A 25,403-nucleotide genomic window follows, 5' to 3' on the forward strand; every position below is an offset into this window, starting at 1 on the left:
GCCATCACTACTTTAATTGTTAATGCACTAACTGGTTTGGGTATTTGTTCTGAATTGGCCTTTGTCCTTTACGCACTAACCACCACGCGAGAATAGTTATGGGCCTCGACGTCGCAGTATCAGCCGAAGCTTTGTCAGACGGCCAGTTCAGTATTGCGGCACGGCTGGGCCGGCACCATCCTGTAGTGGTGGAGCCTGGACCCGCCCTACATGTAACGACCCGGAGTGCAACGGGCGATGGACCCAGACCCCGGAGTGCTTAGGATGTAGACCGGCGGGGACCTCTCTGCTGAGCCTAGGTAGGGTTGCGACGTGTTGATCTTCCGAGGCCGGGCATTGACCCCAGAAAGGTGTGTCCGGCCAGAGTGATCGAGCGTGTTGGAAAACGTGGTGCACCCCTGCAGGGAAGATATATATTCGAATACCGTGTCCACGGTAATGGACGTTCAGACTTGTATCCTGATCTTATACAACTAGAAATGGATACTTGATATGTGATGGATATCTGGCCCCGGGATTGCTTTCTCGTAGGGAGTCGAGGAAGGATCTCTGGGCGTTAATGCTACAACATGTTTGTTAAATATAAACTACTATTCTTTACTCGTCTACATGCTGCAAGATGCTTGGAGCTGCTTGAAGATGCTAGTCTTTGATAGGCTAGGCCTTCCCCCCTATTCCGGCATTCTGTAGTTCAGTCCACAGATACAACCCTTCCATTTGATACCAATGCATACTTAGTTTAGATCTGATGCTCGTGAGTTCTTTGGATGTGTACTCACGGTTGCTTTGCTACCCCTTTTCCCCCTTCCTTCTTCTTTCCGGTTGATGCAACCAGATGGTGGATCCTTAGAGCCAGATGCCACCGCCAATGGATACTACTACACGGAGGCCGCCGAAGACCAGGAGTAGTTAGGAGGTCCCAGGTAGGAGGCCTTGCCTCTTCGATTGTTGCTTCTTTTGTGCTTGCCTTCTTAAGGTAGTGTTGTCTAACTTATGTCTATACTCAGATATTGTTGCTTCCGCTGACTCTTGTGTATCGAGCTTGTATTCGAGCCCTCGAGGCCCCTGGCTTGTAATATGAAGCTTGCATTGTTTTATTTGTGTCTAGAGTTGTGTTGTGATATCTTCCCGTGAGTCCCTGATCTTGATCGTACACATTTGCGTGTATGATTAGTGTACGGTCGAATTGGGGGCGTCACACTTCACAATCAATTGAGGTCTCCAATTGGAATTTGGTCACCCGATTTTGACCGGGTCAACAATTTCTCAAAATTCTCTCCTTCAAATTTTTGTATAATACACTATGCTTCCTAATTTTTAAAACTTCACAATCAAATTGAAACTTCAATTTAGAAATGGGTCACTCGATTTTGACCGGGTGAAGAATTTCTCAAGAAGCTCTCCCATTTAATTATTTTAATTCTCTATGTTTCCCAATTTTAAAGCTCTTTCATTCGATTGAGGTATTCATTTTTGGATTTGTTTATGATTTTGATCGGGCCAACGAATTTTCAAATTAATCAGCAGCAACCGGCCTATAAAAACATATCAACCCCGCGCAGACTCCCATCACCTAGAAAAAAGTGCCACCGTGTGATACTATAGCACGAATATAGTACATGCAACCACCGATGCAAAAAAAAAATCCGGCATAAATATGTGTTAATTATGAGATAACGTAGAATCACACCACAAAAGGCCCACCAAATAACCACATTACAAATAAACATAAAACACACTTCATCATCTCCCCCATCGACCAAACTAAATATTCCCTCGGTGTCAAAATATAAGGGGTATTATTTTATGGAAAGTAAAATTTCTTTAACTTTGAACAAGTTTAGAGCCAAAAATATCGACATCCGCAATATTAAACAAAAATATACGAAAATTAATTTCTTGATGAATCTAATAACACCGATTTGATATTATGAATTTTGATTTATTTATCTACAAATTTGATCAAACTTAAAGAAGTTTAACTTTTCAAAATAATAATACGCCATATATTTTGAAATTCAGTGAGTAAAGAAATATAAGAATCCCAACAACATCAACGGCGCAGCAAAGCGCGCCCAACCCTTCTAGTATAAGGAGATACCCCCTTTGTTACTTAATAGAAGGTGCAATTGGTTTTTGATAAAATTCCATAATGTAAGGTGCATTTCTTCTAATTCATCAATAATTCTGTTTTATCACTGTAGAAAAAAGGAAAGTATCTCTCCCGATTGCGTAAATCTCTTACTTTTCTAGCCCAAATGATTTAGTTACCACTAATCAATGATTTAGACAAGGTTAATTTTTTCCTAACTTGTGTATAATTATGTGTCTTGGTCACCATGCCAAAAATTATACACCTTACATAAAGGAATGGAGGGAGTAAATTATTAGAGGTTGACTAGAGATGCTCTTAGTATTTGTTAATAAGATGGCATATTGGGTAGTTTCAAAGGAACTCCGAGGGCAGATGGTATGGTGGGTGAAGTGGAGCAGGTAAAGCAACCATTTCTCTGCTCCAGTAAAATGAACTAGATGCTACTCCAGCTCCAATCCACTAAGGAATTGAAGTTGAGGTGTTTGAAACAAATCTATTGAAATCATGAATTGGAGCAGTCCAAAACCACCCTCAATCCGACAAGAACCAACCAGGAGCATATCCTATATGTGAAGGTCGACCGTGTTACTGGATTGGTGGATCTAGTTTGTTAAGTTGACTCGACGACTAGGGCTCCGGGGCACTAGTCCTTAAGGGCGCGTGCACGAAGACTTCTCGGGTGTAATCGACAAGGTCAGGCCGGCTTCGACAACCAGCGCGTGAGCGGCTCATTCTGGCGGTAGTGGTCGTTTGATGGTCTAAGAACTTCTATGTATTTTTTATCATGTTTGGGATGCTTTGTACATTTGGTGAACTATTTTTAAAAAAGACTCCGAATTCAATTGACTGTGATAGACCATCATAATAGTTTGCCCTTTATGTTTAAAGTATGGTCGGTAGAATTGTAGAAACTTATGTCTACTTGTATATTAACAGTAGCTAGTGCAAATAGAAGTTGGTTTATCAAGATTCCATGAAAACATGATGCAGATACTGCACTAGGATCAATTTATTTCTTCTATCACCAATTCATCATGAGCTAGCACACCATAAAGACTTGTAAGAAAGTACAAATACAAAGACGCACATATGCGCCAGATCTATTAAGAAGTGACAGCGATCTTCATGCCTTGCTGGCAGTGACCCGGAAGGCTACAGATGAAGAATGCTTTGCCTCCGCGGGCGAGCTGGATGTGGTCATTTCCGGAGGTGTAGGTCCTCGACGGGCCCGAGACCCTGCATGAGTTGTAGTCGCCTTCTCCCACCTACACCACATTGTGCATACTCGGGTTGTACTTGAACACTGCGTGCATTAGTTAACACAAGAATACAGATCAGAACACATTATATACATCAAGAAAAACCAATCACTTGATCTTTAGAGTTCTCACCAAGCACGTCGCCGGACTGGATGTCCTTGCCACTCTCCCATCCAGAGACGCCGAAGCTCCATCCCTTGTTGTCACCAACAACCCACTCCTTGCCCTGGACGACGGTGGTTGCGCAGCAAACGACCAGAAGCAGCACCAAAAGGGTGGGTATCATGGTTGCCCGTGCCATTGATGGTGTTTCTCTTGACTTCTTGTTGATACCGAAAATCACAAGAACAAAAAAGTGAAATAGTTGTCGATTCCTCAAGTGATGGCTTGCGTTCGATCTCCTTCTCGTATGATATATATAGGCGGTCGGCTAAAATCATTGTTTTAATGTGGACAAATAATGAGAATCTTGCCTTAAATAAGACAAATCAACATTTGTGATATGCAACATTAGTTAGTATATGCTACCAAATCCTCCAACTTATATAATCTGATCTTGGATTAATGGAAATGAACGAGGATGCATTTATTTCCTACTTCATGATTTAGTAAATATTTCTCCTGGATGCATTATTTGTATATCAGATATTTATATATACTAGTATTGGATGATATAATTGTAATAAGAAAATTTTAAAATACAAAATTATTTTTTATAAGGAGAAGTCCCTAATCTTGACTTTTCAACGATAGCTGCTAAAGCGATTGGAGGCCATGATTTGCGATTGTTTAGTCTCAAATAATTTGAAATTGACAGGAATATTTTCAATAAATGGAGTTCAAATGAATTTAAGAAGTTTAAAAATTGAATTCATTAGATTCATATAAGAATTTTAGGCTAGGTTAATTTGGAACAATTGAAAAAGAAAAGAGCCCCGATTGGTTAACAAAGCAGTAAACCCGACGAGATTCTGAAGGATCTAATTTAGAGGAAAATTTGTGAGACTTACCAAGAACTTGTAGCCACTTTGGACGGAGACGATTACCTCAAGGGCGCCCTCCGTGGAAAGTCCGCAACTACTCCTGATCAACGAAATTGGCCCTAAACTAACCATCCTGGCACAAACTGGAATGACCTACTAATAACCCTCAAGTATAGGGGATCATGATAGTCTTCAAGGGTTGTATTTCATCCAAATTTATTGATTCGACACAAGGGGAGCCAAAGAATATTTATGAGCCTTTGCAGTTGAGTTGTCAATTCAACCACACCTGGGAAATTATATTTCTGCAACAAAGTGTTTAGTAACATGGTAGTTTGATAGTTTTGATAGTAGCTGTAACAGTAGCAATAGTAACAGGAAAAATAAAAATAGCAGTTTGTGATGATTATAACAACAACAACAATAGTAACTTAGCAAAGACCGATATGAGAAAAGCGTAGGAATTGGGTCAGCGATTGATACGTCTCCGACGTATCTATAATTTATGAAGTATTCATGCTGTTATATTATCATTCTTGGATGTTTTATAATCATTTTATAGCAACTTTTTATCATTTTTTGGGACTAACCTATTGACATAGTGCCCAGTGCCAGTTGCTGTTTTTTTTTTCTTGTTTTTTACATCGTAGAAAAATCAATACCAAACGGAGTCCAAACGCAGCGAAACTTTTTGGAGATTTTTTCTGGACCAGAAGACACCTGGTGGGCCAAAGAAGTACCAGAGGGGAGCTCCGAGGAGAGCACAACCCACTAGGGAACGCCTGGGGGCCCAGGCACACCCAGGTTGGTTGTGCCCACCTCGGTGGCCTCCCCACTACTAAGGAAAACCTTATACAGAGAAGCTTACCAGTAGCGATGGTCAAAAACATGCGCTACTACTATGTACGAGTAGCGCGTTGTGCACAAGCCCACTACTACTATATAAGTAGCAGTAGCGCGTCCCAGGTAAAAAGCGCTACTACTATAACTGCCACACCGTTGCCGGCAAGCTAGGTATAGTAGTAGCACTGGTCTAATACCAATGCTACCGTTATTGGTCTTAGCAGTAGCTCTCTTCCTGGAACCGCACTACTGCTATGGGTGACTTATCCCCAAATTTTTCTCCCCCGCGCCCCGACCATCTTCTTCCTCCCCTCACTCCCTGATACGTCTCCAACGTATCTCTAATTTATGAATTATTCATGCTGTTTTATTATCATTCTTGGATGTTTTACAATCATTTTATAGCAAATTTATATCATTTTTTGGGACTAACCTATTGACCCAGTGCCCAGTGGCAGTTGCAGTTTTTTGCTTTTTTTTACATCGCAAGAAATCAATATCAAACGGAGTCCAAACACCGCGAAACTTTTTGTGGATTTTTTATGGACCAAAAGACATCCAGTGGGCCCGAGAAGCACCTGGGTGGTGCCTCGAGGGAGGAACAACCCACCAGGGCGAGCCTGGGGGCCCAAGCGCGCCCAGGTGGGTCGTGCCTACCTCGGTGGCCTCCCGGACCCCCTCTTTGCCCTGTAAATCACCAAATATTCCAAAAACCCTCGGGGAGACCCTAGACCAGAAGTTCCGCCACCGCAAGGCTCTGTAGCCACGAAAAACAAATCTAGACCCCGTGTCGGCACTCCGTCGGAGGGGCAAATCGTCACCGGTGGCCATCTCCATCATCTCGGCGGCCACCACGATGAGGAGGGAGTAGTCCACCCTCGGGGCTGAGGGTTTGTACCAGTAGCTATGTGCTTAATCTCTCTCTCTTTCTCTCTCTCTCTCTCTCTCTCTCGTGTTCTCGATATGCCACGATCTTGATGTATCGCGGGCTTTGTTAATATAGTCGGATCATATGGTGTTTTCCCCTCTCTATCTTGTTGTGATGAATTGAGTTTTCGCTTTGAGATTTCGTTATCGGATTGAATACTTTTATGGATTTGAGAGCACTTGATATATGTCTTGCATATGAATACACGTGGTGACAATGGGGTATCATATTGGTTCACTTGATATATGTTTTGGCACTCAACTCACGGATTCCCAAGGTGACATTGGGGTAATCTATGCATAGGGGTTGATGCACGTTCTTCTCTTTGTTTCTCCAGTAGAAATCTTGGGGCACTCTTTGAGGTTCTTTGTGTTGGATTGAATATTACGAATCTGAATTTGCTTTGGTGTTATTTTAGTACGAACTCTTGGATAGATCGATCGGAAAGAATAGCTTTGAGGTGGTTTCGTACCCTACAAACAATTTATTCTTATGTTCTCCGTTAGATAAGAACTTTGGAGTGATTCTTCATCACACGTGAGAGATGTTTATATGATCCAATTATTAGCATTGTTGAGAGATTGCACTAGCGAAAGTACGGACCCTAGGCCTCATTTTCAAGCATTGCAATACCGTTTGTGCTCCATTTTATCAATTGCTACCTTGATGTTTTTATTTATTCAGATTATAAAAATATATTTATACCATCCATATTACACTTTTATCACTATCTCTTTGCCGAACTAGTGCACCTATACAATTTGCCATTATATTGGGTGTGTTGGGGACACAAGACATTTCTAGTATTTGGTTGTAGGGTTGTTTGAGAGAGACCATATTCATCCCACGCCTCCCACAGATTGATAAACCTTAGGTCATCCACTTCAGAGAAAATTGCTAGTGTCCTACAAAACTCTGCGCTTGGAGGCCCAACACGAGTCTACAAGAATAAAGTCGCGTAGTAGACGTCACTCCCCGCTGCCTCACTCCTCCGCCGCCGCCACATTGCTGTCGCCACCGCATTGCCGCCGCAGTCCTCCCTCCTCCTTCCTCGGTATACCCTCCTCCCTCCTCCTCTCTCCTCCTCCGGCCGCCCCCTCCTCCCACCGCCCTCCTCCCCCTCCTCCTCTCTCCTCCCTCCCTCCTCCCCTCCTCCTCTCTCCTCCCTCCTCTGATCCTCCTCCCTCCCCCACCCCACTCCCTCCTCCCTCCCTCATCTCTCCTCACTCCGTTCTTGCATAGAGTAGATTTTTTAGTAAATTAGTAAAAATTCAAACTAGCTACGTTAACTAGGCTGGCTAGCTAGGTTAACTAGTTTATTTAGGTTAATTATCTAGGTTAACTAGCTAGGTTAACTAACTAGGTTATTTATAGTAAGTGCTTAATAGAACTAGTTTATTTATAGCAAGTGCTTAATAGAACTAGTTTATTTATAGTAAGTGCTTAATAGAATTAGTTTATTTTTAGTCAGTGGTTAATATATTTTGTTTGTGCAGAAATCAAGTTTACCCCTGCCTCATCCCCGCAGTAGTCCCCATCGTCGACCCCTTCAGACCTCTAGGTGAGAATAGCCAAATGATAATGTGTTGTAAATGTCGATGATGAAAATGCTAGTGCTATATAGTTGCCATGTCATTGATGTCGATGATGATGCACTCTGAGTATAGAGGATGTCTGGGTGTTCTTGTTTGCAATGTGCCTCCGAGTGGCCTATGTTTTGCTGGAATGTTGATTTGTTTCCGTCCGGGAAAATTTCAGGCGCTCGATATCTCCTATCTTTAGCAAAGTTCATGCCATTTTTTTTCATACATTTTAGCATGACTTGTGCTACAATGTAGGGCATATCGAGTGCTTGTGATTTGCCAGAACGGGAATTCAATTATATTTCGGCAAAACATAGGAAATTTTTTCTATGTCATTGCTCGATATATGGAACAGGTTGACTTTAGGTATGTTTCGGCTCCTTGTGTGTCTTTCAGTGAGGGAGAGTGTCCACCATATATATATATATATATATATTTCAGAGAGGAAGAATGCCGACTGTTGTCGTGGGGGTCGCTTCTCCTTCTTCTCTTTGTGCTAGACCTTTGTTACACACTAGGGGAAGAAGGAGTAGTGACCATCATCGACGACCGAAATGGTGAGGGAGTGTCCACCATATATGAGAGAAGAAGAATGCCGACTGTTGTCGTTGAAGGAAATATGCCCTAGAGGCAATAATAAAGTTTTTTTTGCGGAGGAGGCAATAATAAAGCTGTTATTTATATTTCCTTATATCATGATAAATGTTTATTATTCATGCTAGAATTATATTAACCGAAAACTTAGTACATGTGTGAATACATAGACAAAACAGAGTGTCCCTAGTATGCCTCTACTTGACTAGCTCGTTAATCAAAGATGGTTAAGTTTCCTAACCATAGACATGTGTTGTCATTTGATGAACGGGATCACATCATTAGAGAATGATGTGATGGACATGACCCATCCGTTAGCTTAGCATAATGATCGTTAAGTTTTATTGCTATTGCTTTCTTCATGACTTATACATATTCCTATGACTATGAGATTATGCAACTCCCGAATACCAGAGGAACGCTTAGTGTGCTATCAAACGTCACAATGTAACTGGGTGATTATAAAGATGCTCTACAGGTGTCTCCGATGGTGTTTGTTAAGTTGGCATAGATCGAGATTAGGATTTGTCACTCCATGTATCGGAGAGGTATCTCTGGGCCCTCTCGGTAATGCACATCACTATAAGCCTTGCAAGCAATGTGACTAATGAGTCAGTTACGGGATAATGCATTATGGAACGAGTAAAGAGACTTGCGAGTAACGAGATTGAACTAGGTATGATGATACTGATGATCGAATCTCGGGAAAGTAACATACCGATGACAAAGGGAACAATGTATGTTGTTATGCGGTTTGACCGATAAAGATCTTCATAGAATATGTGGGAGCCAATATGAGCATCCAGGTTCCGCTATTGGTTATTGACCGGAGAGGTGTCTCGGTCATGTCTACATAGTTCTCGAACCCGTAGGGTCCGCATGCTTAACGTTCGATGACGATTTTATATTGTATGAGTTATGTGATTTGATGACCAAATGTTGTTCGGAGTCCCGGATGAGACCACGGACATGACAAGGAGTCTCGAAATGGTCGAGAGGTAATGATTCATATACAGGATGATAGTATTTGGACACCGGAAGTGTTTCGGGGGTACCAGATACATATCGGGTCACCGGAAAGGGGTTCCGGGCACCCCCGACCAAGATATGGGCCTTATTGGGCCTAGGGTGGGACAGACCAGCCCCTACTGGGCTAGTGCACCCCATACATGTCCAAATAGGGTGGGAGAAAGTAAAGGGAGAGGAGAGAAAGGAAGGGGGGCAATTCGGCCTCCCCTTTCCTTCTCTTCCCCTCCTCTTTCCTTCTCCCTCCGAAAAACATGGAAAGGGGGGAGGCCGAATAGGATTAGGCCCCAAGTAGGATTCCTCCTACTTGGGGCGCGCCTCCTGCTACTCCCGCCCCCACCTATATATATGTGTGGGGGGCACCGCTAGAACACACACCAAGTCTTCTCTTAGCCGTGTGCGGTGCCCACTCCACAGTTACACACCTCGATCATATCGTCATAGTGCTTAGGTGAAGCCCTGCACCGGTAACTTCATCAACACCGTCGCCACGCCATCATGCTGACGGAACTCTCCCTCGGCCTCAACTGGATCAAGAGTTCGAGGGATGTCACCAAGCTGAACGTGTGCTGATCGCGGAGGTGCCGTACGTTCAGTACTTGGATCGGTTGGATCGCGAAGATGTTCGAGTACATCAACCGCGTTACTAAACGCTTCTGCTTTCGGTATACAAGGGTACGTAGACACACTCTCCTCGAGATAGATCTTGCGTGATCGTAGGCAATTTTTTTGAAATACTGTGTTCCCCAACAGTCGTGGGGGTCGCTTCTCCTTCTTTTCCTTGTGATAGATATTTGTAATGCACTAGGGAAAGGAGGAGTAGCGACCATCATCGACGGGCGCAATATCAGAGAGGGAATGCCCACCATATACGTGAGATGATAGTTCAGCAAGGAAGACTCGACATACCTAAAGTCAACCCGTTGGATATTGAGTAATAGTGATCTATGTGCTGAGTTTCCTGGTAGTTGCCTTCGATCGATTTTCAATTAATGTTTCAACTATGAAGATAGGAAATGTCTGACGACGATAAGGAATTCGGTATGTGCGAGTACTGCGAGACGAGCGCGGCCTGTGTGACAGGCCTCACCTAGTTGGTGGTAGGCGCTTCAGCATCAAGCTGGATGGGACCTTCGAAGTGGATACTGTAAGTCACAACGACAAGTCTTTTATGGTAATTAAGCATGAATTCTGCTTCTTTTGCTTCAACTTATTATTTTAATTTTTTACCATTATACTAGCGTATCCCCTGCCATGCAAGAATTTATGTCTTGGATATGATTGTTTCAGTACTATGGAAAGTATGGAGGTAAAGAGAGTTCACTTGAGGATCGAGCATGGTTATACTTTTGCCGTCAAATTATAGAATGCAGACACCTACACCTATTTTGAATGCAAAAATTGGAGAGCACTATGCAAGGCTTATGCATTTGAGCCTGATATGCTTGTCACCTTTGATATTCGTCCGGAAGATGATATTGAAGGTAATATCGACATCTGGGTCGATGTGCAGACGCCTCCAGTTCTACCATTATGTGAGTTTCTCAACCATATTTATTAAGTAATTTATATTGTTTATTTAAAAATAGTTGACAACTAATTTCCATTGAAAGCTTATTTCCATTCAAGCAAACCTGTCTGGCACTTGGTAGATAGCACCTACTACTGTCCCGGAGCTGAACTAAACTGTGAGGAGATAGGTCATTATGTTTCATGGCTCGAGGATCTTGATACTGCCAAGACAGGTTATTTTTGTGGACTTCAAGATATTAGTACTCAAAACATGCGACCTCTAGTGTGCGTATTGAAATACGGTCACATCTATTTAGGAAAGATGGTAATATTTTTACTATTTGTCCTCAATGCATCTTTTGCATACATTATTTTTTAAGCTAAACTTCATTGCTAAGTATGTTACTACGATGTTCTTCAACAGGGACTCCCGATGATAGTTGTGCCTCATTGCATCGAGGCTAAAGGTCACATGACAATGGTTAGCTTGCGGCCAAGACACCCTACATTGCACATGAGTGCATTTAGGATTTCTCAAGCGAGCAAGTCTTAATAGTCAAAGATTGGAGCAATGTGAAGGATCACAGCAGAGAAGTACTAGGGGGCAGCAATTAGAAGCGCGGCCCACAATTAGGAGACAGGTTTATCTGCATGCTCCAATATGATGAAGCAGGAGAGCTACACATGTTCTATGCTATTTTACCTGAGAGAGAGCAGCAGGAGTGATTAGCTAGCTAGAATGAGTTTGAAGATGATGATGTGCTACACTATGACTATGATGATTGAATAGCTAGTGTTGGTGGTAATGACTATGATGATTTTTATTAGCTAGTGTTGGTGGTGATTAGATAGCTACACTATGACTATGATGATTAAATAGTGTTGGTGGTAATGACTATGATCATTATTAGCTAGTGTTGTTGGCGATGATATGATGCAAGAGTTTTTATATTAATATGATGATGATATTGATCACGATTATCATGATGATTTGTTATTATGATCATGATTAGTTATTATATCATAGGTGGAAGGAACGCGGATTAGATTCATGTGGATGGATCAAAAGTGACAAAAAGTTGAATTAGTAGGATCGTCGTCCTAATTCAACTTTTGATTCATCCAAATGAATCTAATCCATGTTTCTTCCTCACAATGATATATTAATTCATCATGGACACAATCATATAACAACCTATTAATTGGTATTGTATCAAAATTTGTATAACAACGTATAAATACACTAAAAAAAATGAAAAACAGAATAGTGGTAGCGCGGGGGCACGGAAAATGCTACTACTAGTTAGATTAGCAGTAGCGCTTGTATGGACAGCGCTACTGCTAAGTTGCTATAACAGTAGCGTGGGTAGGAACGCCTACTGCTAAGTGTTAGCTGTAGCGCCGTATCAGTAGCGCGGTTCCCCATGCTACTGATAGCCCTCAGACCTACACTACTCCTAGGCTTTTCCCTAGTAGTGCCCGCACCGCCTCTTCACCCTATGAATTCCCAGATATTCCAAAAACACTTAGGGTAACCCTAGATCAGAAGCTCCGCGGCCGCAAGCCTCTGTAGCCACGAAAAACCAATCTAGACCCCGTTCCGGCACTTGGCTGGAGGTGGAGATCATCACCGGTGGCCATCTTCATCATCCAGGCGGCCACCATGATGAGGAGGGAGTAGTCGGCTGAGGGTTTGTACCAGTAGCTATGTGTTTAATCTCTCTCTCTCTCTCTCGTGTTCTTGAGATGTCACGATCTTGATGTATCGCGGGATTTGTTAATATAGTCGGATCGTATGGTGTTTTCCCCTCTCTATCTTTATATGAATTGAGTTTTCCCTTTGAGATTTCGTTTTATAGGATTGAATACTTTTATGGATTTGAGAGCACTTGATGTATGTCTTGCTATGAATACCCGTGGTGACAATGGGGTATCATATTGATTCACTCGATATGTGTTGTGGCACTCAACTCGCGGATTCCCGAGGTGACATTGGGGTAATCTATGCATAGGGGTTGATGCACGTTCTCGTCTTTTGTTTCTCCGGTAGAAATCTTGGGGCACTCTTTGAGGTTCTTTGTGTTGGATTGAGTATTATGAATCTGAATTTTCTTTGGTGTTATTTTAGTACGAACTCTTGATAGATCGATCGGAAAGAATAACTTGGTGTTATTTTAGTATGAACTCTTGGATAGATCGATCGGAAAGAATAGCTGCAAACAATTTATTCTTATGTTCTCCGCTAGATAGGAACTTTGGAGTGATTCTTCATCACACGTTGAGGGATGGTTATATGATCCAATTATATTAGCGTTGTTGAGAGACTGCACTAGCAAAAGTACGGACCCTAGGCCTCATTTTCAAGCATTGCAATACCGTTTGTGCTCACTTTTGTTACTTGCTACCTTGCTCTTTTTTATTGTTCGTATTACAAAAATCAATATCTACTATCATTACTACACTTGTATCACCATCTCTTTGCCGAACTAGTGCACCTATACAATTTACCATTGTATTTGGTGTGTTGGGGACACAAGAGACTTTTTATTATTTGGTTGCAGGGTTGTTTGAGAGACCATCTTCATCATACGCCTCCCACGGATTCATAAACCTTAGGTCATCCACTTGAGGGAAATTTGCTACTGTCCTACAAAACTCTGCGCTTGGAGGCCCAACACGAGTATACAAGAACTAGTTGTGAGTAGACATAAAGCTCTTTTTTGGCGCCGTTGCCGGGGAGGTGAGTGCTTGAAGGTATATCTTTAGATCTTGCAACTGAATCTTTTAGTTTCTTGTTTTATCACTAGTTTGGTTTATAAAAGAAAACTACAAAAAAATGGAATTGAGGTTGCATTATATTATTCATCTTTATAATGTATTTTGTGAAAATGATGGAAAGGAAAATTGTGCTCAATTGATAGAAGAATAATTCAATAGAATGTTTGGTATAAATGATTAGCATGATTGCAATGTTGTTAGTACTAATTCTTTGAATATCCATAATGATATGCAAAGCCATAAGCTTGGGATGCTATGTTCGATGAAGATGATATTTTTAGTCCCCCAAGATTTGATGTGCAAATTTGTTATAATGATTGCATGCCTCCTATTTATGATGATTATAATGATGAAAGTGGATTTGGAGAGGTCATGACTTTATTTAGTGATGAATCCACCATTTTGGATGAGGCTTCAATTGACTATGATAACAAAGTTGCTATCTATGATAATTATGGTGATGACATGTATGCTATAAAGAATAATGATAACCTTGAAACTTGTCGTCATGATTTTAATTTTCACTCTCATGATTTTAATCTTCCCTTCCCTCACCGTTGTCGAGCGTTCTTGATTCTAGCGGCCGATGCTTGGGCTGCGTCACTGGGTCGCGGCGATGCCGGAGCACGAGGACGGCGAGGTCGGGTGCCACGGCAACGCGTTGGCCACGGCCGGTGAAGGGGCGAAGAAGGGCGGCTTCCCTGGCCGTGGCCGTGGCCGTGGCCCAGGGAGTTGGTGCGGCGGAAGCGGCACTTGAAGGACCCGGCGTGGGTGGCCGGCGAGCAGACGCACTTGGAAGCGGGACCATGGCCCACGCCGGACGGTGCCGACGCCGACCCGGGCCACCTCCTCCGCGTATTCTTGGAGCTGTGGCTGGCCGATTTACATGAAATTAATTCCCTCAGTTGTGGTGGCAAATATAATACACATAATCCATATTCTTATGCACTAGCGTGTGTGTGTGTGTGTGTGTGTCAAATAGATGGATTATGGTCTCGTACCCAATAAGATGGATATGTGTGTGTGTTAGAGAGGGAGAGAGAGGGATAGGGGGAGAGAGAGTGAGGAAGAGGGAGGGAGAGAACATGTGTGTGATGATTTGATGGTAAAAAAAGGGTCGCCAATGTCACTTGATATGTATGAGAATATTAATATTGAACTCTTAAAGTTGTTTGCTCACAAAATCCCTATTCATAGGAAGTGGGTTAGACTTAAATGTGATTGCCATGTGATTCATGATGCTCTCTTTACGTTTCAATTCTTATCTTTCATGCGAGCATCATTGAAATCATCATGCCTAGCTAATAGGCATTAAAGAAAAGCGCTTGTTGGGAGACAACCCAACACTTTTACCTACTATTTTTGTGTGTTCACATGATTATTATACTGTATTATTATGCTGCTTTTGATCTGAATTTTTTACAGGTGATAGATATACAAATTCCCTACATTTTCCTAATTTTTCAGAATTTTTGGAGTAGCACAAGTAAGGTTGGAGTACAGATTACTACAGACTGTTCTGTTTTGATAGATTCTGTTTTCAATGCATAGTTTGCTTGTTTTATATTTTCTATGGCTTATATTGCTCAATATACATTGTAGAAATGAATGGGTACAGTAGGCATTGTGTGAAAAAAATTATGAATCTTGTCTTTTACAGTACCAAAGTGAATGGTTTGCTCTTTATCATACTAACCTATCTCACGAAGTTCCGTTAAGTTTTGTGTGATTGAAGTTTTCAAGTTTTGGGTGAGACATCGATATGAGGAGAATAAGGAGTGACAAAACCCTAAGCTTGGGGATACCCAAGGCATCCCAAGTTAATATCCAAGGAAGATCCAAGCAACTAAGCTTGGGGATGCCCCAGAAGGCACCCCCTCTTTCGTCTCCAACATTATCAGTAACTTCACTTGGAGCTATATTTTGATTCGTCACATGCTATAAGTTCTGCTTGGTGCATTATTTTATTTTACTAGGATTTTCTTGCTGTTATTTAGAATAATGTTTTGCATCTTTTATTTCAATAAAAGTGGCAATGATAGCCTTTACTATGCTTATTTTAAAAGTCTACATGTTGCTGTTTGAAAACAGAAAGTTTATCGTTGTTGCAAAAATTCTCTTGAAAAGTCAGAATGTGATAAAATGTTGAATTAGTTTTGCACAATAAGATATGATAAATTTTTCTACAGTATCGTAAATTTTCAGAATTTCTGGAGTTAAGTAAGTATTGATATTCTTGCATTCTTTATAGACTGTACTGTTTTGACAGGTTGCTGTTATGTTTGCATTATTTACATATGTTTGCTTGTTTAATGATTCTATTTGAGGATAGGAGTATTGAATATGCAGAGGCATTTAGTATGCAATGTTGAATAATAATTTTAGTGATATAGAGAATGATAAGGTTTTGCATTGATTTATACTAACTTATCTCACGAGTTCTTGTTGAGTTTTGTGTGGATGAAGTTTTAAAGATTTAGGGAAACCGTGATATAAAAGGAATTAAGGAGACACAAAAGTCAAGCTTGAGGATGCCCATGGCATTCCGAGATAATATTTCAAGAAGTCTCAATCATCTAAGCTTGGGGATGCCCCGCTAGGCATCCCACCTTTCTTCATCAACAATTATCGGTTAGTCTCGGTTGAGCCTAAGTTTTTGCTTCTTCACATGATGTGTGCTATTCTTGGAATGCCATTTTATTTTGTTTTGCTTGTTGTTTTAATAAAATACTTAAATCAGAAAGTTTTTAAATAAGAGAGAGTCCACAATTAGCTACCTATTTACATAACTACTCGCTTGATCTTCACTTATATCTTTTCGGAGTAGCTTGTCATTTACTCTTGTGCTTCACTTATATCCTATGAGTAAATTGTTGAATGAATTGAATATCATGAAGTTGAAATTATATCATGCCTAGTAGTAGCTTCACATTGGGTTTGGAAAGTGAAATCTTTTAAAGCTTGGCAATCACAATATTGGTCATACAAGCAATTCATGAATGATTAGTATAAGGAAGAGAACTTTCACATGCAAATATATTATCTTGGACATCTTTTATGATTGTGAATACCCATTAATTATTTTCAAACTTGAGCAAATTAGCTGAAATTGGACAAGAAAGAGAACGTAATGAGTTATGTTTGTGTATTTTTGCATAGAAGTTATATTGTCATAGATCCTCCAACATGTGGTGTTTGCCTAGGATCTTTTGCTAGCCAAAAATTCGTACTAAGGAGAGATACTACTTGTGCATCCGAAAACCCTTAAACCCAGTTTCTTGCCATGAGTGTCCACCATACCTACCTATGGATTGAATAAGATCCCTCAAGTAAGTTGTCATCGGTGCATAAGGCAATAAAAATTGCTCCTAAATATGTTTGATTTTTATTGTAAGGGAAAATTGAGCGTTGTACGAACTTGTGATGGCAAAGTAATAAAAGCGATGGACTGCATAATAAAGGTTGCTATCATAAGGGGCAATTAACGTGATGTTCCTATTCATTAAGAGCTTGGGCATCCAAATAAAAAGCGCATGAAAACCTCCGCTTCCCTCTGCGAAGGGCCTATCTTTTACTTTTCAGTATTTACTTTTCTGCAAAGAGTCAATAGTATGCTTTCTCATTTCAATCTCAATTACTCTGTAATTGGCAAGCATCATGTGGTGCGGAAAGATCTAGGCACATATGACCAATCAAATATATTTGATCATGATTTATTATTGTTGACAATTATCTCTATGATAAATGAGTTGGGAGGCAAAATATTAAGCCCCTATCTTTCTCTGTGTTCATTGGATGCCATTTGTTCTAAGAATATGCGTTGAGTAGTAGCAATCATGGAATACTATATGATGATTAACTATGTGGAGCTCTTACTTACACTCTGTTGAATAATTTGAATTGCAATTGTTTGGTGACTAAGAATATAGGTTGTTGAGTTTCAAGAGAATTCATTGTTTGAACCTTCACATGTGAATTGGTTGCTACTTTGTCATGATGAGTTTTATGAGAAATAATTGCTGTTATGATGCTAGGAAAAGTGATTTAAATTCTCATTGATCAAAATTATGCACTTTGCTAGCATTCACACTTCATAAATTATTTCTTTTGTCATTTACCTACTCGAGGACGAGTAGGAATTAAGCTTGGGGATGTTGGTACGTCTCCAACGTATCTACAATTTATGAAGTATTCATGCTGCTATATTATCATTCTTGGATGTTTTACAATCATTTTATAGCAATTTTTTTTTCATTTTTGGGACTAAACTATTGACATAGTGCCCAGTGCCAGTTGCTGTTTTTTGCTTGTTTTTTACATCGCAGAAAATCAATACCAAACGGAGTCCAAAAGCAGCGAAACTTTTTGGAGATTTTTTCTGAACCAGAAGACACCCGGTGGGCCAAAGAAGTACTAGAGGGGAGCTCCAGGGAGAGCAATACCCACCAGGGCACACGTGGGGGCCCAAGCGCGCCCAGGTGGGTTGTGCCCACCTCGGTGGCCTCTCGCACCGCCTCTTCACTCTATAATTCCCAAATATTCCAAAAACCCTTGGGGTAACCCTAGATCAGAAGTTCCACTACTGCAAGCCTCTGTATCCATGAAAAACCAATCTAGACCCCGTTCCGGCACTCCGCCGGAGGGGGAGATCATCACCGGTGGCCATCTTCATCATCTCGGCGGCCACCATGATGAGGAGGGAGTAGTCCACCCTCGGGGCTGAGGGTTTGTACCAGTATCTATGTGTTTAATCTATCTCTCGTGTTCTTGAGATGTCATGATCTTGATGTATCGCGGGCTTTGTTAATATAGTCGGTTCATATGGTGTTTTACCCTCTCTCTCTCTTGTGATGAATTGAGCTTTCCCTTTGAGATTTTGTTTTATCGGACTGAATACTTTTATGGATTTGAGAGCACTTGATGTATGTCTTGCTATGAATACCCATGGTGACAATGGGTATCATATTGATTTACTTGATATGTGTTTTGGCACTCAACTCGCGGATTCCCGAGGTGACATTGGGGTAATCTATGCATATGGGTTGATGCATGTTCTCGTCTTTTGTTTCTCCGGTAGAAATCTTGGGGCACTCTTTGAGGTTCTTTGTGTTGGATTGAGCATTATGAATCTAAATTTGCTTTGGTGTTATTTTAGTACGAACCCTTGATAGATCGATCAGAAAGAATAACTTAGTGTTATTTTAGTACGAACTCTTGATAGTCGAACAGAAAGAATAACTTTGTGTTATTTTAGTACGAACTCTTGGATAGATCGATAGGAAAGAATAGCTACAAACAATTTCTTCTTATGTTCTCCGCTAGATAGGAACTTTGGAGTGATTCTTCATCGCACGTTGAGGGACGGTTATATGATCCAATTATATTAGCATTGTTGAGAGATTGCACTACCAAAAGTATGAACCCTTGGCCTTGTTTTCAAGCATTGCAATACCGTTTGTGGTCACTTTTGTTACTTGCTACCTTCCTGTTCTTTATTGTCACTATCACAAAAATCAATATCTACTATCATTACTACACTTGTATCACCATCTCTTCGCCGAACTAGTGCACCTATACAAATTTCCATTGTATTTGGTGTGTTGGGGACACAAGAGACTTTTTATTATTTGGTTGCAGGGTTGTTTGATAGATACCATCTTCATCCTACACCTCCCACGGATTGATAAACCTTAGGTCGTCCACTTGAGGGAAAATTGCTACTGTCCTACAAAACTCTGCGCTTGGAGGCCCAACACAAGTCTACAAGAATAAAGTTGTGTAGTAGACATCAGCGATTTATGTTTGTGTTGGATGACACTCATCATATAACAGTCACAACCTAGAGTGATACACAATAGCTCCAATTCGTCAATGAAATATAGGCATGTATTCCGTATACAGTCATACATGCTTATAATAAGAAATTGCATGACATCTTTTGTCCTACCCTCCCATGGCAGCGGGGTCCTTAAGGAAACTAATCGATATTAAGGCCTGCTTGCAATAGAGAACCGGAACAAAGCATTAACACATGGTGAATACATGAACTCCTTGAATTACAGTCATTCCAGAGAGTGTCCCAATTATTGTCACTTTGGGGTCTAATGATCAGAACAATAACAAGTGCATATAACTAGGAGATAGGATCAGGAACTCAAATATATTCATGAAAACATAGAGGGTTCAGATCTGAAATCATGGTATTCGGGTCCTAGTGACAAGCATTAAGCATATCAAAGTCATAGCAACATCAATCTCGGAACATAGTGGAACTAGGGATCAATCCCTAACAAAGTGACTCGATTACATGACAAATCTCATCCAACTTCATCACCGTCCAGCAATCCTACGAAGCTATTACTCACTCGACTGGTGAGCATCATGGAATTGTTGATGATGACGACAACGACGAATCCCCCTCTTCGGAGCCCCGAACAAACTCCAGATCAGCCCTCCGGATGAAGAAGAGGAGGTGTCGGCAGCTCCGTCTCGCAAAACATGATGAAACTTTCTCTCTGATTTTTCTCTACGTGAGACGATACTTATGGAGTTGGAATTAGGGCAAACGGAGGCTCATGGGGCCCATGAGCTCACATGGCGCTCTCTGGGAGGGATTGGGTGGGCATGCCCCCTGAGCTCATGGTTCCTGAGTGGCCCCCTCCAGTAGGTCTCTTCTGAAATAATCTCCATAAAATTTCAGCCCAATCTGAGAGCTTTTATTTCCGCACAAAAATGACACCATGACGATTCTGCTGAAAAATGCGTCAATCCAGGTTAGTTTCATTAAAATCATGCAAATTAGAGTCCAAAACAAGAGTAAAAGTGTTTGGAAAAGTAAATACGTTTGGGATGTATCAACTCCCCAAGCTTATCTCATTGCTTGTCCTCAAGGAATTTAGTTAACAAACTGAAAGTGATAAAGAAAAACTTCTACAAACTATTTTGTTCTTGATGTTGTATATATGCTTAACTAGTGTACAAGTTTTCAACAAAGATTATGAACTAACCACATGAATGATAACACTTAGGTCTCATTTTTACTCATGACAATAGCACAACCAACTAATGAGCAATAATAAGATATCTCAGATGCCAACAATTTGTCAAAATAATTATGATATACTATATCACTAAGCTCCCTAGGACTGGAGGCCTCACAATCAATTGAGGTCTCCAATTGGAATTTGGTCAACCAATTTTGACCGGGTCAACATTTCTCAAAATTCTCTCCTTCAATTTTTTGTATAATACGCTATGCTTCCTAATTTTTAAAACTTCACAATTAATTGTAACTTCAATTTAGAATTGGGTCACTCGATTTTGACCGGGTAAACAATTTCTCAAGGAGCTCTCCCATTTAATTATTTTAATTCTCTATTTTTCCCAATTCTAAAGCTCTTTCATTCAATTGAGGTGTTCAATGTTGGATTTGTTTATGATTTTGATCGGGCCAACGATTTTTCAAATTAACCAGCAGCAACCGGCCTATAAAAACATATCAACCCCGCACAGACTCCCTTCACCTAGAAAAAAGCGCCACCGCGTGATACTATAGCACGAATATAGTACATGCAACCACCGGTGCAAAAAAAATCCCGCATAAATATGTATTAATTAGCGGATAACGTAGAATCACACCACAAAAGGCCCACCAAATAACCACATTACAAATAAACATTAAACACACTAATAACCCACAAGCATAGGGGATCGTTTGTAGCCTTCTTCGATAAATAAGAGTGTCGAACCCAACGAGGAGCTAAAGGCAGAACAAATATTCCCTCAAGTTCTATCGACCACCGATACAACTCTACGCACACTTGACGTTTGCTTTACCTAGAACAAGTATGAAACTATTTTGCAAGAATAAAACTACGAGTACTTTGAGAGAATAAAACTAAGAATAACTTGCAAGGTAGTAAAAGTAGATAGCTTTTGTCAACAATAAAGTCATTTGTCCCTAGGAAATCGATAATAAGTACCGGTAATTATTCTTGCAATTTTATATGAGGGAGAGGCATGAGCTAACATACTTTCTCTACTTGGATCATATGCACTTATGATTGGAACTCTAGCAAGCATTCGCAACTATTAAAGATCATTAAGGTCATGAAACCCAACCATAGCATTAAGTATCAAGTCCTCTTTACTCCCATACGACATAACCCACTTATCCGCGTTTAGGCTGCTGTCACCACCGCAACACCGACAAAAAGCAAACCATGAACATATTGCAACACCCTATAGCAAGGACCCCTCACGTTTGCATGAGAACGGAGGGCACCATAGGACAACACCATAAATAAAATATACAATCATACCAACCAAGATCACGATTAACCCACAGGACAAAACAGATCTACTCAAACATCATAGGATAACCATAGATCATTGGGAAATAATATATTGAGTTGAGCACCATGTTTAATTAGAGATTACAGCGGGGAGAAGGGGTTACATCGCTGCATAGAGGGGGAGAAAGTTGGTCTTGACGGTAGCAAGATTGTTGATGTAGATCGCCGCCCTAGCCCTGGCGGCACTCTGGTGCCACCGGGAGAGAGGGGAGAGAGCCCCCCTCCTCCTTCTTCTTCCTTGGCCTCCCCCCTAGATGGGAGGAGAGTTCCCCCTCTGGTCCATGGCCTCCATGGTGGCGGAGGGGCGGGAGCCCCTCAGAGATTAGATCTCCCTCTCTGTTCTCTTCTGTTTCGCGCTCCTGATCTGGCCGAAAACAGTTTCTTATATTCCAGGAGATCCGTTACTCCAATTGCGCTGATATTTTAACACATTTTTTCGGATATAAGCTTCCTTGCGCCCGAAGTAGAGCACCAACCGACGTTCGAGGAGGGCACAACCCACCACCACGCGCCAGGGGCCTCTGGCGCGCCCTAGTGTCTTGTGGGCTGTGTGGGCCTCCGTTTGCGGTGATTCTAATTCCCAAAAATAACATATATTCAAAAATAATTCTCCATGAAATTTTATTGCATTTGGACTTCGTTTGATATGGATATTCTGTGATACAAAAAACATGCGAAAAACAAGAACTAGCACTGGGCACTGGATCAATAGGTTAGTCCAATAAATCATATAAAAAGTTGCCAAAAGTGTATAAAAGTTGTATAATATTGGCATGAACCAATAAAAAATCATAGATACGACGGAGACGTATCAGACACTTCATCATCTCCCCCATCGACCAAACTAAATATTCCCTCAGTGTCAAAATATAAGGGGTATGATTATATGGACAGTCAAATTCTTTAACTTTGAACAAGTTTAGAGCCAAAAATATCGACATCCCCAATATTAAACAAAAATATATGAAAATTCATTTCTTGATGAATCTCATAACATCGATTTGATATTATGAATTTTGATTTATTTCTCTACAAATTTGATCAAACTTAAAGAAGTTTGTCTTTTCAAAATAATAATACGCCATATATTTTGAAATTCAGTGAGTAAAGAAATATAAGAATCCCAACAACATCAACAGCGCAGCAAAGCGCGCCCAACCCTTCTAGTATAAGGAGATACTCCCTCTGTTACTTAATATAAGGTGCATTTGTTTTTTGATAAAATTTAATAATGTAAGGAGCATTTCTGCTAATTCATCAATAATTCCGTTTTATCCCTCTAGAAAAAAAGGAAAGTATCTCTCCCGATTGAGTGTATCTCTTACTTTTCTAGCCCAAATGATTTAGTTACCACTAATCAATGATTTAACCAAGGTTAATTTTTTCCTAACTTGTGTATTAATATGTGTCTTGGTCACCATGCCAAAAATTATACACCTTACATAAAGGAATGGAGGGAGTAAATTATTAGAGGTTGACTAGAGATGCTCTTAGTATTTGTTAACAAGATGGCATATTGGGTAGTTTCGAAGGAACTCCAAGGGCAGAGGGGTATGGTGGGTGAAGTGGAGGAGGTGAAGCAACCATTTCTCTGCTCCAGCAAAATGAACTAGATGCTACTCCAGCTCCAATCCACTAAGGAATTGAAGTTGAGGTGTTTGAAATAACTCTACTAAAATCATGGAGTGGTGCAGTCCAAAACCTACCCTCAATCCGACAAGAACCAACTAGGAGCATATCCTATATGTGAAGGTCGACCGTATTACCGGATTGATGGATCTAGTTTGTTAAATGACTCGACGACTAGGGCTCCGGGGCACTAGTCCTTAAGGGCACGTGCACGAAGACTTCTCAGGTGTAATCGACGAGGTTAGGACGGCTCCGACAAGCGGCGCGTGAGCGGCTCATTCTGGCGGTAGTGGTCGTTTGATGGTCCAAGAACCTCTATGTAATTTTTATTATGTTTGGGGTGCTTTGTACATTTGGTGAACTATTAAAAAAAAGACTCCGAATGCATATGACTGTGATAGACCTTCATAATCGTTTGCCCTTAATGTTCAAAGTATGGTCGGTAGAATGGTAGAAACTTATGTCTACGCGTATATTTCCAGTAGCTAGTCCAAATAGATGTTGGTTTATCAAGATTCCATGAAAACATGATGCAGACACTACACTAGGATTAATTTATTTCTTCTATCACCAATTCATCATGAGCTAGCACACCATAAAGACTTGGTAAAAAGGTACAAATACAAAGAGACACATATGCGCGAGACCTATTAAGCAGTGACATCGATCTTCATGCCTTGCTGGCAGTGACCCGGAAGGCTGCAGATGAAGAACGCTTTGCCTCCGCGGGAGAGCTGGATGTGGTCATTGCCAGAGGTGTAGGTCCTCGACGGGCCCGAGACCCTGCATGAGTTGTAGTCGCCTTGTCCCACCTGCACCACATTGTGCATACTCGGGTTGTACTTGAACACTGCGTGCATTAGTTAACACAAGAATATAGATCAGAACACAGTATAGACATCAAGAACAACCAATCACTTGATCTTTAGAGTTCTCACCAAGCACGTCACCGGACTGGATGTGCTTGCCACTCTCCCATCCGGAGACGCTGAAGCTCTATCCCTTGTTGTCACCAACGGTCCACTCCTTGCCATGGACAACGGTGGTTGCACAGCAAACGGCCAGAAGCAGCACCAAAAGGGTGGGTACCATGGTTGCCTGTGCCATTGATGGTGTTGCTCTTGACTTCTTGTTGATACCGAAGATCACAAGAACAAAAAAGTGAAATAGTGGTCGATTCCTCAAGTGATGGCTTGCGTTCGGTCTCCTTCTCGTATGATATATATAGGCGGTCAGCTAAAATCATTGTTTTAATGTGCTCAAATAATGAGAATCGTGCCTTAAATTAGACAAATCAACATTTGTGATATGCAACATTAGTTAGTATATGCTACCAAATCCTCCAACTTATATAATCTGATCTTGGATTAATGGAAATGAACGAGGATGCATTTATTTCCTACTTTCATGATTTAGTAAGTATTTCTTTTTCCTGGATGCATTAGTTGTATATCAAATATTTATATATACTAGTATTAGATGATATAATTGTAATAAGAAATTCTTAAAATACAAAATTATTTTTTATAAGGAGAAGTCCCTAATCTTGACTTTTCAATCATAGCTGCTAAAGCGATTGGAGGCCATGATTTGTGATTGTTTAGTCTCAAATAATTTGAAATTGATAGGAATATTTTCAATAAATGGAGTTCAAATGAATTTCAGAAGTTGGAAAATTGAATGCATTAGGTTCATATAAGAATTTTAGGCTAGGTTAATCATGAACAATTGAAAAAGAAAAGAGCCCCGATTGGTTAACAAAGCAGTAAACCCGACGAGATTCAAAAGGATCTTGTTGAGAGGAAAATTTGTGAGACTT

The 25,403-nt window shown here is 40.8% G+C and overlaps 1 protein-coding gene and 1 pseudogene across 1 annotated transcript; both read right to left on the bottom strand.

Moving 5' to 3' along the window:
* Positions 1-3,198: 3,198 nt before the first annotated feature.
* Positions 3,199-3,655, bottom strand: LOC123125907 (chemocyanin-like). The gene is made up of 2 exons (XM_044546349.1): positions 3,467-3,655; positions 3,199-3,360 (listed from the first exon to the last, which is right to left on the bottom strand). Exons 1-2 carry the CDS (start codon positions 3,653-3,655, stop codon positions 3,199-3,201), a joined length of 351 nt encoding a protein of 116 aa, XP_044402284.1.
* Positions 3,656-24,234: 20,579 nt separating this feature from the next.
* Positions 24,235-24,691, bottom strand: LOC123125909 (basic blue protein-like; annotated as a pseudogene).
* Between the last annotated feature and the right edge of the window lie 712 nt (positions 24,692-25,403).

The sequence above is a fragment of the Triticum aestivum genome, chromosome 5D (genome assembly GCF_018294505.1).
Source record: "Triticum aestivum cultivar Chinese Spring chromosome 5D, IWGSC CS RefSeq v2.1, whole genome shotgun sequence".
NCBI classification, from domain to species: domain Eukaryota; kingdom Viridiplantae; phylum Streptophyta; class Magnoliopsida; order Poales; family Poaceae; genus Triticum; species Triticum aestivum.